At 53.4% G+C, this 14,864-nt stretch overlaps 1 protein-coding gene across 2 annotated transcripts; it reads right to left on the bottom strand.

The window, feature by feature from the left end:
• Nucleotides 1-2,036: 2,036 nt before the first annotated feature.
• On the bottom strand, nucleotides 2,037-11,733 carry Slc52a3 (solute carrier family 52 member 3). Of its 2 annotated transcripts, none has more exons than XM_075963871.1 (5): nucleotides 11,653-11,733; nucleotides 6,429-7,066; nucleotides 5,071-5,558; nucleotides 3,327-3,450; nucleotides 2,037-2,974 (listed from the first exon to the last, which is right to left on the bottom strand). In XM_075963871.1, the coding sequence occupies exons 2-5, from the start codon at nucleotides 6,993-6,995 to the stop codon at nucleotides 2,762-2,764; spliced, it is 1,392 nt and encodes a 463-aa protein (XP_075819986.1). In that variant the 5' UTR covers nucleotides 6,996-7,066; nucleotides 11,653-11,733; the 3' UTR covers nucleotides 2,037-2,761. The 2 variants fall into 2 exon arrangements, with proteins under 2 accessions (XP_075819986.1, XP_075819985.1); XM_075963870.1 differs by having other exon boundaries at nucleotides 11,667-11,710.
• Between the last annotated feature and the right edge of the window lie 3,131 nt (nucleotides 11,734-14,864).

Raw genomic sequence — 14,864 nt, 5'->3', positions numbered from 1 at the left:
CTGCATCTTTTGTGACCCTTTCAAGGTCACCCCACAAAATGCACCAGGGGCAGCACACTGCGCTGCTCTGAATGCTCGAGGAGGCTCTGCCGTGGATGCCTTCCCGGCTTCAGCCACATTGCGCCTGCCTGCATGGGGGCAGCATCTCCCCATATCAACCCCAGGCAGAAGCCAGAATCCCGATCTCTTTCTTTTCCTTAGTAGAAAAAGACAGGGCCTTGCCATATTGCCCCGGTTACCCTTAGGCTCCTTGGCTCATGTGACCCTCCTGCCTTGGCCTCCCCAGCAGCTAGGACCATAGATAGGCCATCATGCTGGCACTTATACTGTTTGTTGACCATCCAGTGGGCAATGGCGACATCCCACATTTTGGGTCAGACTCAAAACTGGATTCACAGGGCTTGGAAGGTGACTCTGTCAGTAAAGTACTTGCCTTGCAAGAGTGGGAACCTGAGTTCAATCCCCATAATCCACATTAAAAAAAAACCCCAGCATGGTGGTGATTCATGCTTGTAATCTCAGTGCCAAGGAGGCAGGGACAGAGGATCCATGGAGCGCACTGGCCATACAGAATTACCTTGGGGTGGTGGAGTGGGCAGAGGTATAGCTCAGGGGCATCACGGGTCTGTGGTGGGCAGGGCAGCCACTGTTTGTGGAGGTATCACTGAACACTCTGTATACACTGCTCAGTGTCTGTCACCCCTCACAATCCCAGGAGTGGTGCTTTTCCCACCTGCCTGTTGAGAAGCTGAGTCATGCTGACTGGGGCCCATTTACAGACTGGAGGCTCCCAAGATGGGGTGACAGACAAACCAGACCAAGTCCCCTGGTGGAGGCAACTTCCCAACCGCCAGCACACCCTGGCTTATCGTGGACAGAGCATGTGAGCCAGGGTGGCGGGCCGCTGAAGCGCAGTCTGCATTCACTGGTTACTCTTGGCCCATCTTCCTCATCTATGCTGCTCTCTGGATAAAGACAGAGAACTGACTGTTAGCCAGGCCACTCTGGTTAACGGGGAATCCCAGGATGTGCTGTGTGACCAATGGCCTTGGGCAGTCCTCTTCCTTGAGGATTCATTGCTATCGTGAAGGGTCATTCCCACCTGGCTGTGTGAAGAGAGGAACTTTCTGTTTACAATTTCTGGATACATGATTTTTTTTTTTTTGTGGTGCTGGGGATGGAATCCTGGCACACATCGTGTGAGCACTAGGCCATTGAGGTCTATGCCTAGCCTTTGTGTTTATACCTCTGTGGGAGATTGATTTAGATGCCCACAGCTGCCAGGTTTAATGTGTACTCATTCGATAACAATGCTGCTTTCTTTCCTTCCTGCCTGTGCAGAGGTTTATCAGATTTTAGCCTTCTTCAAATAGGGCTGAGTAACTCGGCACCCACAGTGGAGTGCTAACCAACCCAGGATAAAGAGTGAGCAGGTCCTGTTTTCACGGAACCAAAAGGTGTAAGATGCACAATGGTTTGTGATGCTGTATCTTGAGGTCCAAGAGGAAGTCTTTGTATTTCCTGCCACTTTGGGAGACTGAGCAGGAAATAACGAATGTGTTTGGTTTTGTATGTACATATGCTGTTTTGTTCTGTTGAGACAATCTCACTATTTAGCCCATCCTGACTGGCCTAGAACTCACTATGCAGACTAGGGCCAGCCTTGAAGCCACAGAGACCCGGGGGCCCTCATCTCCCAAGTGCTGAGATTAAAGGCCGGTGTCTCCAGGCCTGCACCACCGGCTGGGTCCCACCTCCGCCTGAGCACACAGCCAGAGCAAAGGGTAAGTACCATTTAAATGTTTGACTTTCGTGGTGACTTAGTCTTTTCGGCCAAGCCACCTCTCCAATCCTACTCTAAGAGTAAAGGAAGTGCAGGGTGGGGCCAGGCAACCCAACAATAGTCCAGGAGAGGGGGCTGGTGGCCCAGCCTCCCTCTGCTCACCCTTCTGAAGGTCTCAGCCTTGACTGAAAACCGGTTACAACTAGACTGATACAGGGTTGCTTTCACAGGATTTGTGTGGACACTGCCCCAGTGCAAAAGCATGGAAAGCTTTAATTTTTATAAAAAGAAATAAAATACAAAAACGGAATAATAATTACAGACAAAACTCCTCCTGCCCGAGACTCCCCTCTATGATCCTCCCTGTCCACTATGATCCTGGTGGGGTTCACTCTCGCAGACAGGGCTTCCCTCAACGTATCTTAGGGTCTCACCACCCTGGGGGACAGGGAAGGCCGAGATCCTGGGGTTTCTGTAGACAGCATCCCACAGAGGTACTTTTCTTGGGACACAGAAATGGGATGGAGGCAGGGGTCCTCCTAAGACCTCTGACCACTTCCAGGCTGGGAAGGGAGTCCGTGCAGGAGAGCGTTCAGGAGAGCTTGCTAGATGCCTAAGCCTACAAGCTAAAGGCTGCTTACCATCATCCTCCTTTAAGTAGAAAAAAGAGGCCTAGACAGTCAAGAGACTTCCCTGGTTCCCACCGCAAACAAGGGGCAGCCTAATCTCCCGGGGCTCTCCCCCTAACATCCTTGGGCTACCTCCAGCTAAATGCTACAAACCAGATCTCTTAGAAGTCCAAGACTGAAGTCTGCAACTAGGGCACAGTGTTGGGGGAGGGCTTCTGTGTTAAAAAGCTCAGACCCAGATCTATGCCCACATGAAGAAGGGGGCGAGAGTTGTTAGTCTTTTCCTCTCTGGGTTCTGGCTTTCCACCTCGGCGATGGTGTCCTGGTGTCCTTTGGTGGCCGAGTGAGGCTAGACAGAACAGTCCAGGCTGCAGTAGTCGGCAGACGAGAAGAGTCTCAGCACATTAACCAGGGGGAACATGAGCAGGGCACCAATCAGTGAGCCCAGCTGCACCGCTGCCCCACACCACAAGAGGGCACTGCGGCTCCGGTCACGCAAGATCAAACCCAGCATCACCTTGACGTAGCTGAGACAGGCTGCAAACAGCACCCAGGAGAGCACCTGCCGGGGACAAGGCCAGCAGGGGAGATGCAGTAGGAAGACAACTCTAGGGCATGCCCTAGGGCAGAGTAACCTCACGGGCTAAGGAAGGGAGATGAAATGGCTTGAGGTCCTATGGAGGTGACCCTGAAGGGCTAAGGGGACCACGGGAGCTATCCCTCCAGAGAAAAAGGAAACCTAGGTGTCTCTCCCTCCCCCAAATGGTCAAGTCAGGGCACATACGGGAGAGGTAGCATTTATGGCAACTTCACCTCCCTAAGTCCCCACTTTTATGAGAACTTAGGCTAACAGAAAGGGCTGTCCCTGGGGTCCGCCTGGCCTTGAGAACTGAGTCCGAGGGGATACTACTTACGATGAGGACTTCTCCACCCCAGTGGCCCTGCAGGATGGGGCAGGGACTCATGGCAGCCATGGCCATGTTGTAGGCCCCAAAGCCGGTTCCCAGCAGTGTGAGCAACCCCAGGAACGACAGTGACCTGTGGCAGAGTGGAGAAGGGCAATGAGAGGAGTTGAGAAGCCTGACCTCTGTCCCCTTCACCCAGACCTCAAGGAGTAGCCTCCAGGGTTAGACCACCCAAACCTTGTGCCTGGTCCTTGGCGCATCTTTGACCTATTCTTGCCTGCACAATGGCAGAGGTGCCCTAGGGGAGGGGATGGAGCACAGGCACTGGGCAGCTTCTCCGATGTGGGTGTTGTGTTGACTGCCATTTCCCTCATGGTACCAGCTCCTTGCCAGGAAGCCACCAGGGGGGCTTTGATCTCTGCAGGGCCCTTCAGGGTGTGATGTGCTTTCTCCAGGACCCTTCACCCCTTCTCTCAGGGAGGCCTGCCATCTGCCTGGGAGGTCAGCCAATGCGCCCTGGAGGAGCCTTTCCAGAATTCCACCAGAATTTGTGGCAGCTGAGGACACTGCTTTCCTTGGGTGAGGCTCAGAAAAATGGCAACGCCTTCCCTGGTCCGTGAATGAGTGTTTAGGAGCGTTTGACCAGTATCTGTGGAAACTGTCGCCTGCAGCTTTTACTTCCTGTCTTGACTGGTTCTGTGTATCAACCTGACACAAGCTAGAGTCATCAGAGAGGGAGGGGCCTCGGTTGAGGAAACACCTCCACGAGAGACCCAGCTGTAAGGCATTTTCTCAATTAGTAGTCAATGGGGGAGGACCCAGTCCATGGTAGGTGGTCCCATCCCTGGGCAGGTGGTCCTGAGTTCTATAAGAAAGCAGGCCTAGCAAGCCAAGCGAGGCAAGCAAGCCAGTAAGCGCTCCCTCTCCCTCTTCTGTGGCCTCTGCATCAGCTCCTGCCTTCAGGTTCCAGCCCTGCTAGAGTTCCTGTTCTGACTTCCTCCAGTGATGGACTATGATCTGGAAGTGTAGGCCACCCCCCCCCCCACCAAAAAAAAATCTTTCCTCCCCAACTTACTTTTTGGTCATGGTGTTTCATCCTAGCGATAGAACCCTAACCAAGACACTTCCCCTCTGATTGTAACTGAGACATGCACCTACAGAGACCTCCTACCCTGACTAACTGCTCCTCCTTGCAATGCCAAAGAAACACGAGAGCTGGGTGGTGTAGCAGGTGCCCTCCCTCGGAGTGAGCACGATCCACCTGATCCCAGCTGTTCTGTGCATACATCTGTCATTTCTTCATTGCCATGGCCCCAGCCAGGTTTCCAGGATGAAGATGATACTTTTGAGCCAGGGCCCATCCCGCTCCCGTAGTCTACGTTACATCTTTGCCTAGCTATCCTGGAAGTGTATCTTGATGGGGGCAGCTGGACCAGAGGCAGGAGCTCCAAGGCTAAACAAGCCCAGCTCCATCCCTTTCTCTAGGTCTTAGGGTTCTATATGTCCACTTCACTTACATGAACTGGTGGCCCTGCTGCTGGGACACTGGGAGTGTTAGGCACTGATAGAGAACAACCTATACCACATTCCTAGCCACCACAGGGGGAAGTATTATCTTCTTCAGATAGGTACCCTGGAGGCACAGGGTCCAAGCCTGCTATCCCATGCCTCTGGGAGCCCATACACCAACCACCTCACACATGGGGTTCTGGAAAAGCCGCACTCTCAGAGTTCCCTGGGTCAGGTGGGGTACCTGTTAGGCAGGAAGATTGGAAGGAAGCAGGAGAGAGGGCTGGCCACGGCGCTGAGGGCGGCAGACAGGTGGTAGGCCACAGGTCCGTAGGGCAGGCAGGAGTAGGTCTGCACGGAAGGCAGCACGCCGTTGGTGAGCGCGTTGACAAAGGCCACCGTGGAGTAGATGAAGGCCAGCTGGGCTGGGCGGAGTGGGGAGACACTGACTTCCACAGACCCCTTGCCCGGGCTGCTTATAGGGGCACCCAGGGAGCTGGTGTCCCCTGTGTCTCGCGGCCTGATGGAGTGTAGGGTAACCTCGGAGTGGAGAAGGTCCTCTATGGAGCCTTGCCGTCCCCAGGGCTGCCGCTGCAGGAGGAAAAAGGCGACCAGGCAGCAGCCCATTAGGAAGGAGAGCAGGAGGAAGAACAGCAGTGGTGAGAAGCGTGGGGCCAGGTAGCGGCTTTCCAAGTGCCAGGTGAGGGGCGGCGGGGAAGGGCTGTAGGTTGTCTGCGGAGGAAGAAAGTTGCAGTTAGCCACGTCACCGAGGGAGGCCGAGATGACAGAAACATTCGCTACATCAGATTTCCGGATAAAAACAGGGGAGGTTAGAGACATCTTGATCTTAGATTCTCATTTCCCTGGTCTTCATGATTTTATCTGGAGGCTCAGGATACCCCCCAATCTAACTAAAAGACCAGAATATGTCACCCTAGACTCCTTTAGTGCAGGTTATTCTAAACTGGTTGAGTCGAGACAGACAGAGTCGTAGCCCCCCAAGGTCTACTGGAAAGGGATGTAGACATTTTCAAGACTGAGATATGCAACCTTTGTCATTTGTCAGAGTCCATCTGAGTTTAGGACGGGCCGCCTTTGCTCATCGGTCATCTCTTCTCCCCTCCCAGAGTACATCTCCACACTCAAATGAGCCCCAAGTCCCTGTCCCTTTCTGGTTTGGGAAGGCTTTAAACCCCTATCACCTGGCCGGTCTTTGCTTCTCACACCTCTATGAACCTCTAATACGCACACACTTAAAACGGTCTTTCTGCTGTTCACCCGCCTCACACACTTTAATGTGTGTAGCTCTTAGCTGACAAGATGGCTCTGCAGGTGAAGGCACTTGCCATGTAAGGCTGACAACCCGCGCTCCATCCCTAGAACCCTCGTAAAGGTAGGAAGAGGGAACTGACCCCACAAAGTTGTCCTCTGACCTCCACACCTGTACGGTGGCATGTGGCCCTATGCACATGTGCCAGAATATACATACTGACAAAATAAATAAAATAACGTGTAGTCAAAACTATAAAAATAAAGGAAACGGGTTTTCCCTTCCCCACACTGGGGACCAGAGCAACAACGGGTCTGGGTCACACTTGGTACCTGGGTGATGTGGGTCTCCACTGTGGTCACAGGGTTCAAGGTGGTGCCCGGTGTCTCTGTGGCATTGACACAGGTGGTGATACCTGAGCCTTGGGCGAGAGCCACCAGTGCGGGCAGGAGGCCACTGAGCCCCTCTCCTATAAAGAAGGTGGTGAGGTAGTACGTGGGCAGCTGACTCATGAAGGGCAAGAAAGTGACAGAGGAGGTGCAGTCCACCAGGGCCAGGAAGAAGGTGAGGACGATGAAGGCTACACTGTGCTGTCCGCCCTGGATCCAGGAGGTCACGTTCCACAGGAAGGCCAAGAGGATGCAGGCAGCTGTGCCTACACACAGGATGAGGAAGATGACGGGCACCTCAGACAGGCAGCCGGGTTGGAAGCGATGCAGCAGGGTGACTAGGAGGGGGCCTATGTTGGCCAGCTGGATGACCACAGTGAGGTAGGAGGGCAGGTCCCAGCCCTCGGGCAGTTCGGTCACCAGCAGGGGCAGCTCTACCCAGAGCCCATTGATAGCCACCCAGGAGCCCATGCCAAAGACGCAGACCAGCAGGTGTGTCAAGAGGGCCATTGTGGGCAGCCCGAGCCAGACGCTGTCCTGTCCTTCAGGTCAGGCTGCACAGGGGCTGGTGGAGAAGGCACCTGGTGAGACAGTTCAATTTTATCATCAACAAGATGTTTTTCTATTAGCAGAAGACATAGATCATTTGTTCACAGATAACCTTCAGCTGGACAAGGGTTTCCTCAGCAGGACTCAGAAATTCCGGCACCATGAACGAAGAGTTTGATATACTCAACTTTAGACACGTTAAAACACACAAATGCAATAAACACAAACAGGTAAACAACAAGGTCAAAAGACAGCCGACAACCTGGGGGAGGTATGGGCAAAACAGACGAAAGGCTTGCTTGTTTAATGCATAAACGTTTTTCTAAACCAAGAACTGAAAATTCAAGAGAGAAGTCCGTGAAAGATAGAAACAGTTATAGACTTATAGACTGAGTTTGGGGGAGATGACTCTGGGTGCCATTTCCATAGTTAATTTCCTGTGCGCTGGAAAAAAGTCAGCAGATAGGACATTTTTAGTTAGTCACAGCCAAGGAAGGTCACCCATGCCACACTAGCATCCTCAATGAGCAGGTGAGGAAGAGGTCTAGAAGGGCAGAGCCCAAGGCCACCCAGCCAGCAAGAGCCTGGTCAGCCTAGCCAGTCCCCGTCCCCCCCCTCCCCCCGCTCACGCCTTGAACTGGTCTCAGGCCAGCACCCACCCAATCGGGTAGCCACAAACAAACTCCCAGCCTTTTTTGTCCTTTTTTTCTGTTTTGGTTTAAACCCAGGCTAGCCTAGAACTCTAGATCTTCCTGCTTTTGTCTCAGAGGTCTGTGTCACCACAGTCGTGAATCCTCTATTGTTCTCGTAGTTCTAGAGCTTTCTTGTGCCGGGCGGTGGTGGCGCACGCCTTTAATCCCAGCACTCGGGAGGCAGAGGCAGGCGGATCTCTGTGAGTTCGAGACCAGCCTGGTCTACAAGAGCTAGTTCCAGGACAGGCTCCAAAACCACAGAGAAACCCTGTCTCGAAAAACCAATAAATAAATAAATAAATAATAAAAATAAAAAATAGAGCTTTCTTGTGGCCAAGCCTCACCTAGGAATCTTGGATGCTCTGGCAGCTCCTTTTCCTGATCCCTACACAGGAAACTTCCCTAGCAACAGGAGACGATTTGAGAGACGGGAGAAGAAGCAGAGACAACGAGACCTGGGCCTTCACTATATATAAAAGCTCTTGTCTTGAAGATGGGCATGGTGGTGCATGCAGTAATCCCAGCTCTAGGGAGGTAGAAGCAGGTGGATCTCTGTGGGTTCAAGGCCAGCCTGGTCTACAGAGGAAGTTCCAGAACTACACAGAGAAACCCTGTCTCGAAAAACAAACAAAACAAAACAAAGCAAAAAGACACTGTCCTGTTCTTACCCAGGGCACCTGGAGACTTGGAAGCTGCATTTGCTCTCCTGCCCTGCCTTTAAAGTGCTGTCCTGGCCTGCCCCTTCTCCACCCAGATTCCTGCAAGATCCTGCCTTTGGAAGCCCTTGCTGGGCCGGTGCTCCAGGGGGCGCAGGAGGACCTGAACCCTACTCTGCTGACTCTTCCTGACTCAGCAAAGGATAAAGGGAACTGAGGGAGCCAGCAGTAATTAAAGGAGGCAGTCTCCCCTCCAGGGCTACCATGTGGGAGTTCCTGCCTGGTGTGTGTGCAGGGGCGATAAATGCAGAGATCAGTGGGGCTACATCAGGGTCTGTACCCCAGCTCTCTAGGTCTGGAGATCCTGTGAGAAGCCACCAGCACTGATGTTTAACAGGGAGGAGGATGTCCTAGGCAGAGGGAACAACATACCCGAAAGTCAGACTGTTTGTCTCAGAGCAGTGAATGTTCTGAGTGTGGTGGGGAGGTGGGGACGTGTTTAAAAGATGAACATTAGGGCCAGGCGGTGGTGGTGCACACCTTTAATCCCAGCCCTCAGGAGGCAGAGGCAGGAGGATCTCTGTGAGGCTGAGACCAGTCTGGTCTACAAGAGCGAGTGCCAGGACAGCCTCCAAAGCTACACAGAGAAACCCTGTCTTGAAAAACCAAACCAAACCAAACAAACAAAAAAGATAAACATAAGATGGGGTGTAGCTCAGGCATAACGCCCCCTCCCCCTCCTGGGCATCGAACGCAGGTGCACATATATCAGGCAAGAGGTCTGTCGCCAAGCTATACACAGCCCTCTTGCCTTTACTTTTGAGGCAGGGTCTGAGTTGTCCAGGTTGGCTGGGATTTCATTCCGTAGCCCAGACAGATCTTAACCTTGGGATGGCCCTGCCTCAGCCTCCCTAGAAGCTGAAACTGTAGGCCTGGGCCACGAGGCCTGGCTCAGTATCTGTATCTTTTGCCGTGTTTTCAGTGGTCTTGTGGTTCTTGTTTCGTTGTGTGTGTAACCTGCCTTTATTGGGTGCCTACACCCAGCTGAACAATTGTCCTCTGCGCGCAGGAATGTGAATAAATCTGTCAGCAAGAAAGCCATAAAATCCAAATACAGAGTGGTCCAGGTGGCAGTGGGTGCTACAGAGCCAACAAGAGCCGGGAGGTGGTTATACGAGCCTGAGAGGAGTCTGGGAAAGAGGGCCAGAGTGGAGCTGGCCAGCCCGTACAAGGCCCCCTCCATGTTCAAAGAACAGCTTTGGGACCAGTGTGGCTGAGGCTATAAGATTAAGAGAAGCAGAGAGGGAGTCACCAGGGCCTTCAAGGACAGTGTTGAAGTATCCTCAGTGGCCCACAACCCCCCTAGGTGGAGGAAGACCAGTCCTGACTGGTTATGGTGAGGTAAACAACGGGGAGCCATGAAGGAAGCAGGGCACAGCCATTGCACGTCAGAGTGCTCATACACACTGAGCCGCCATGGCTACCTTGTTATCCACCTGTACTGAACTCCTCACCTTCTCTGTAGCCTCTCAGCAGTACTGGGTTCACTCTATTTCACAGAGGAAGAAACTGAGGCTCAGAAAGGAAAAAGAAGTGTCCAGAGTCACACAGCTGGTCAGGGTGTATGGACTGTGGAGCAGGCCCCAGGAAGGAGCGGGAAGAGGGACATCGGATCCTTGGGCCAGGAAGGAGAGAGCAAGGAAGGGCTGAGGGGACCAGAGACACAGGCCCTAAGATAGAGCTGCTTCCTGGGTGCTAGAGTCCCCTGGGGGAATGCAGAAGGCCAGAGACCAGACCAAGTCTCTGATAGAGACGAGGTCCAGAAACAAGTGGGTGACTAGAGACCTCAGAGGGTGACCTCACGTTATTCTCTCTCTCTCTCTCTCTCTCTCTCTCTCTCTCTCTCTCTCTCTCTCTCTCTCGTATGTGTGTGTGTGTTGCACGGGTGAACCAGGGGCTTGTGCAGCTAGGCAAACACATACCACCCTTTTTGTTACTTGTACATCAAACACTGAATGTCAGCGGTCCCACACCCCCATTGTGTGTTACTGGGCTACCTCCTCCCCCGCATGGTCCGACCTTGTTCCTGGATTGTAACAGTTTCCTGGCTTCTGTGCAAAGCCTCCCATCTCGGGATCCTCAGAAAGCAGCCAGTCATGGAGCCTACCGGGACCTATCAGCTGGTACAGAGTGCTCCCACGGGAACGGGGGTGTATGTGGGGAGGTATTCTCTCCTATGTGGGGGCAGCATCTGGCTTGCAGGACACTGGGCCACCCTACACCCTGGCGCCATGGTTGGATGCTCACACTGCATAGAGAGGCTGGCAGTTGGCAGGCACTGAGCCCATGGGCCAGACTGGAGGGAGCTGGTACTGGCTTGCTGGTGGCCGTGGTGACTGGGTAGGACCTGCCTGGCTTTGGGTAGACAGAGCTGGGGATCAGAAAATCAACCTAGGGAAGGGAGTGGGGTGCTGAACAAGGTGTGAGGAGTTATTGGTGGTGGACAGGGCACTGGGGCCCAAAGAACCAACAGTTAAAGATGCAGAAATAGTCAAGAGAAGCTGAGACAGAGGAAGAGGCCAAAAGGAGGCCTTAGTTCAGGGGCAGCTGCTGGGTGGCCAGGAACCTGGGTCCTCTCACACCTAAGTGGGACAGGAATTTTCACCTATAGCTTCCAACTCATGTCAACTCAAGTTCCCCCTTGTGAAGACTTGGCTAGGCAACCACACACCCAGCAAGCAGCTGGTGGCAGTAGCATCCTGCTCACCCTGATCTCAGAGAGAGTCTTCTGTCATTCAGGCCTGTGCTCCCTGGCGGTATGACCTCGGGTCATTTGCTCACTTTCTTTGAGCCTCCTGGGAGGTCCCACCTGTGAAAGGACCTGGGTACGTCGTGACTTGGTGGCCCAGGTTTCAGGGAGGGAGGAGGTGTCATGGTTCCCTTCCTTCCTCTCCTCCCTGCGCCTGCGGGCCAGGAAGGGCATCCAGCCTCCCACGCCAGCCGAACTTTCGAGGAGAGCGATCCCCAGACTGGTGGGATCTTGTGCACCCGGGCCAGGCTGCTGAGGCTCAGTTGGTGGATACAGGTCTTGCGCAGCAGCATCGCAGCGGAGGAAGCCGGGACTGGGAACTTGTGGACGGCTCAGAGTCCGCAGTAGCTAAGCCTATCCCTGCCGCCCTCCTGGCGGGAACTAGGGGAAAGGTCACAGGCCACCCGCTGTCCCCAGACGACCCCCCCAACCCCGCCCGCCCGCGCTCTACCGCCACTCACCGAGCGCCACTCACCGAGCGTCACAGAGGGTCTGCTCGCGCCCCGGCTCCTGGTGTCTGTGGCTGCACCTGCTTGTCTCCGCCCCGCTGGCTGGAAGGTGGGCGGGACCGGGGGTTGGCCCTGCGACAGCATTCAGGAGCTCCTACCAACAGCCCAGTGGTACTAGAGCCTTCTGCATCCCGCCCCTCTCCTCCGGGATGTTCCCTCACATCTTGCGTCTAGACATAACTTTTTTCAAACTCACAGAGATACTCTGCCTCCCGAATGCTAGGATTAAAGGCGTGGGCCACCACCGCCCGGTGCCGCTAGACATAAACTAGCCATTGCTCCTTGCTTCTGCCTTGGAGCCTACTACAGAAGCTCCTCTGTACAGATGAGTAAACTGAGGCCCAGAGAAGTGGGGTCTTGAGTGAAGCTACACAGCTCTGGGTGACCCTCAAGCCTCTGGTGGCTGACCAACAGTAATTTAAACCTGCAGGCCAGAGGATGCTTTCCTGCCGGATTTCACAGATGGGAAAACAGACTCAGGGAAGGATTACATGCTCTTTTCAGGGACGATGTAACAGGAAGCTCCCGCTAGGACTGGAGCCAGAATCATAGGGGTGATCTACACACTGGGAAAACGTGTCAGATAGGTCCAGGAACTCATTCTCCTTTTGGGTGGCCTCCAGTGAGTGTCTCAGCTCCTTCAGAACTGCCTACCACTGTTGTGGAGACCTGAGGGCTCCACCCTCACTCACTGTGAGGCTCAGGAAACACTACCCAAAACGTTCTTAGAAGATGGCAACAGGTCTCCCGTCCCTGCCCCCACCCCACCCCACCCCAAGCAAACATACTTATATCTATGGTAAAATTTGAGCTGGTCCTTCTCAGGCCTACAGGGGTGGCCCGGGGCACTGGTCTTTGGTCATAGAATCCCCATCTACCTGTGAAGGCAGGTCCAAGGGAGTCACAGTGTGTCTAGGGGGCTGTGCAGATAGCACTTGTCCTTGGCTCTTTATCTCCACGACAACAGTCTTTACTCACATGCAGTGCCCCCTCTTCCTCATAACTTAGGTACCACTATTACTCCCAAGCCTCTTCTGTCATGAAGGATACTGGTCTTGCTCCCATCCCTGACCCTTCTTCAAGCCTCAGATTTTGTGGTCCTTCGGGCTGGAATTTCTCCTGTCTTTGTGTCTCTTGTCCATACAACCACCAATGCACACGAAGAACTTGGAAGGTGGAGGCAGGACACATCCTTCCTTCTGAACCAAGGCCGACTGTGCTGGCCCAGAGGACACAGGCTTGGCTTTGAAAAGGTGGCCTCCCTAGCAGAGGTGTTAGTTCTATGACTGTGCCCTGAATGCTGCCCACCCGGGTCCAGCAGGGTTCCCTCCATCCCAGCTCCCCTCTTTGCTGTGGTCTAGCCTGTGACCAGCCTCTCATAGGTGCTCCACATGGCATTGCTATTTTAGTAGACTGGTTATCAACCCCTGGAGACTCTCTGCTGCTCACCCCATCCTCACAAGCAAATCCTTTCCCAACGGGGACCAACATGCTTCAACATCTTATTGCTCTCTCAACTTACCGCTCTCACCAGTTGCCCTGGCTTCTTTCAGAAGTGTATATGGGACCTCTGAGCTACCGTACTCCGTCCAGTTCTTCAGTGGAATACCCTTTCTACCCATCACTTCCTGATGAGATCCTATCTTATTTCCAAGCATGAAGGTCAAATGCCACCTCCACCGAAGAACTCTGTCTTCTCTGTAACAAGTCACCTGCATGGGCTGTGTGAGTGTAGCTCACTGTTCTCCGCACAAACGAATGGACCGCAGCCTGTGTCTCCTCCCTGATCGTGTGATCTGTAGAACGTCTTTAGCTTCTGTTGTTTAAGATCCTTTAGTTTTGAATAGTCCCTCCCCCCTGCTGCATTTTTGGTGATGGGGAGGGACCCAGGGTTTAGGCAGGGATTTTTCCACTAAGCTGCCCACCCCTGGTCTTTTGAGAAATTTAAAGTTTATTTGCACAGGGCGGGGTGGGGATCCGGGACCCAATTCACACAGTCTGTTTAAGTCCGTTGTTTGTTTGTTTTGGAAAGAGACACTTAGTTACCCCAGGTTGGCCTCAAACTCTGTATCTACCCAAAGATGGCTTTAAACTTCTGATCCTCCTGCCTCTACATCCCAAAGGCTAGGATTACACCACTCCTGGTTTTATGCAGTGCTGGGGGTCCAACTCCGGGCTTTGTGCATGTTAAGCGAGTGCTTTAACCGATTGGGCTGCATCCCCAGCACATCCTAAATTCTGAAGTTGCTGTTTGCACTTAATGTCAGAGACCGTTCAGGCTCAGGTGGTGGCACACGCCTTTAATCCCAGCACTCAGGCGGCAGAGGCCGGTGAATCTCTGAGTATGAGGCCAGCCTGGTCTTAAAAGCAAATTCCAGGACAGTCAGGGCTACAAAGAAAAAACCTGTCAGACCTCTCTAAGTCACTACATTGGCGCTTTCTTTCAGGGACTTCATTATCAACTCTAGTTAATCCAGTAACTCCAGTAGCCTGGCACCGTGGGAAGGGCTTAGGATGTCCAAGTGAACAGGGTACAAAGTTCTGGCCGTTAGCAAACCAACCTTCTAGTAGAGATGAATGCGCCAACAGCTTACTTCGCACCTTAGAATGGGGTTGTCAGGGGCGAGGCGGGTGGGCGGGGCTCTGGAGAGGACAGTGGCTGGCGAGACTCCGGCCTGCCAGGGTGGGAAAGGGCTCCTGTCTGCAGCCCCTCTCGCTCCGGATTCCTGTTCGCCGGGTCAGTTGCGATTCGCTCTTTGCGGGTGCTCATTACATGACAAGATCATTACAGCAAAGTTGGAGCTGCCACACCGGTGGGACGGTGATCTCTGCTGTCGCAGGAAGTCGAAGCAGAATCGCTAGTTAAAGGCCAGCGTGGGCTGCAGAGCAAAACTCTTCCATCACTGTCTGAAAACAAAACTAACGAGTAGTCGAGATGGCTCATCAGGTAAAGCACCCAAGCTTACTGACCTGAGTTCGATTACCGGGACCCGTGTGATGGAAGGAGAAACCCGATTCCCGCAAATTGTCCTCTGACAACCCACAGTGTTGTTTGTCTCCCCAGCTCCCCGCAAATAAACGTAATAGGAAAAAAAAACCTGGTTCATTAAGAAATACAAAAGGACAACGCAACCATAACTGGTACCTGCAAATGCATAAAGCCT

The sequence above is a fragment of the Microtus pennsylvanicus genome, chromosome 2 (genome assembly GCF_037038515.1).
Source record: "Microtus pennsylvanicus isolate mMicPen1 chromosome 2, mMicPen1.hap1, whole genome shotgun sequence".
Lineage (NCBI taxonomy): Eukaryota > Metazoa > Chordata > Mammalia > Rodentia > Cricetidae > Microtus > Microtus pennsylvanicus.
The sequence above is the reverse complement of the archived record's forward strand: the minus strand, read 5'-3'. Positions and strand labels throughout refer to the sequence as shown.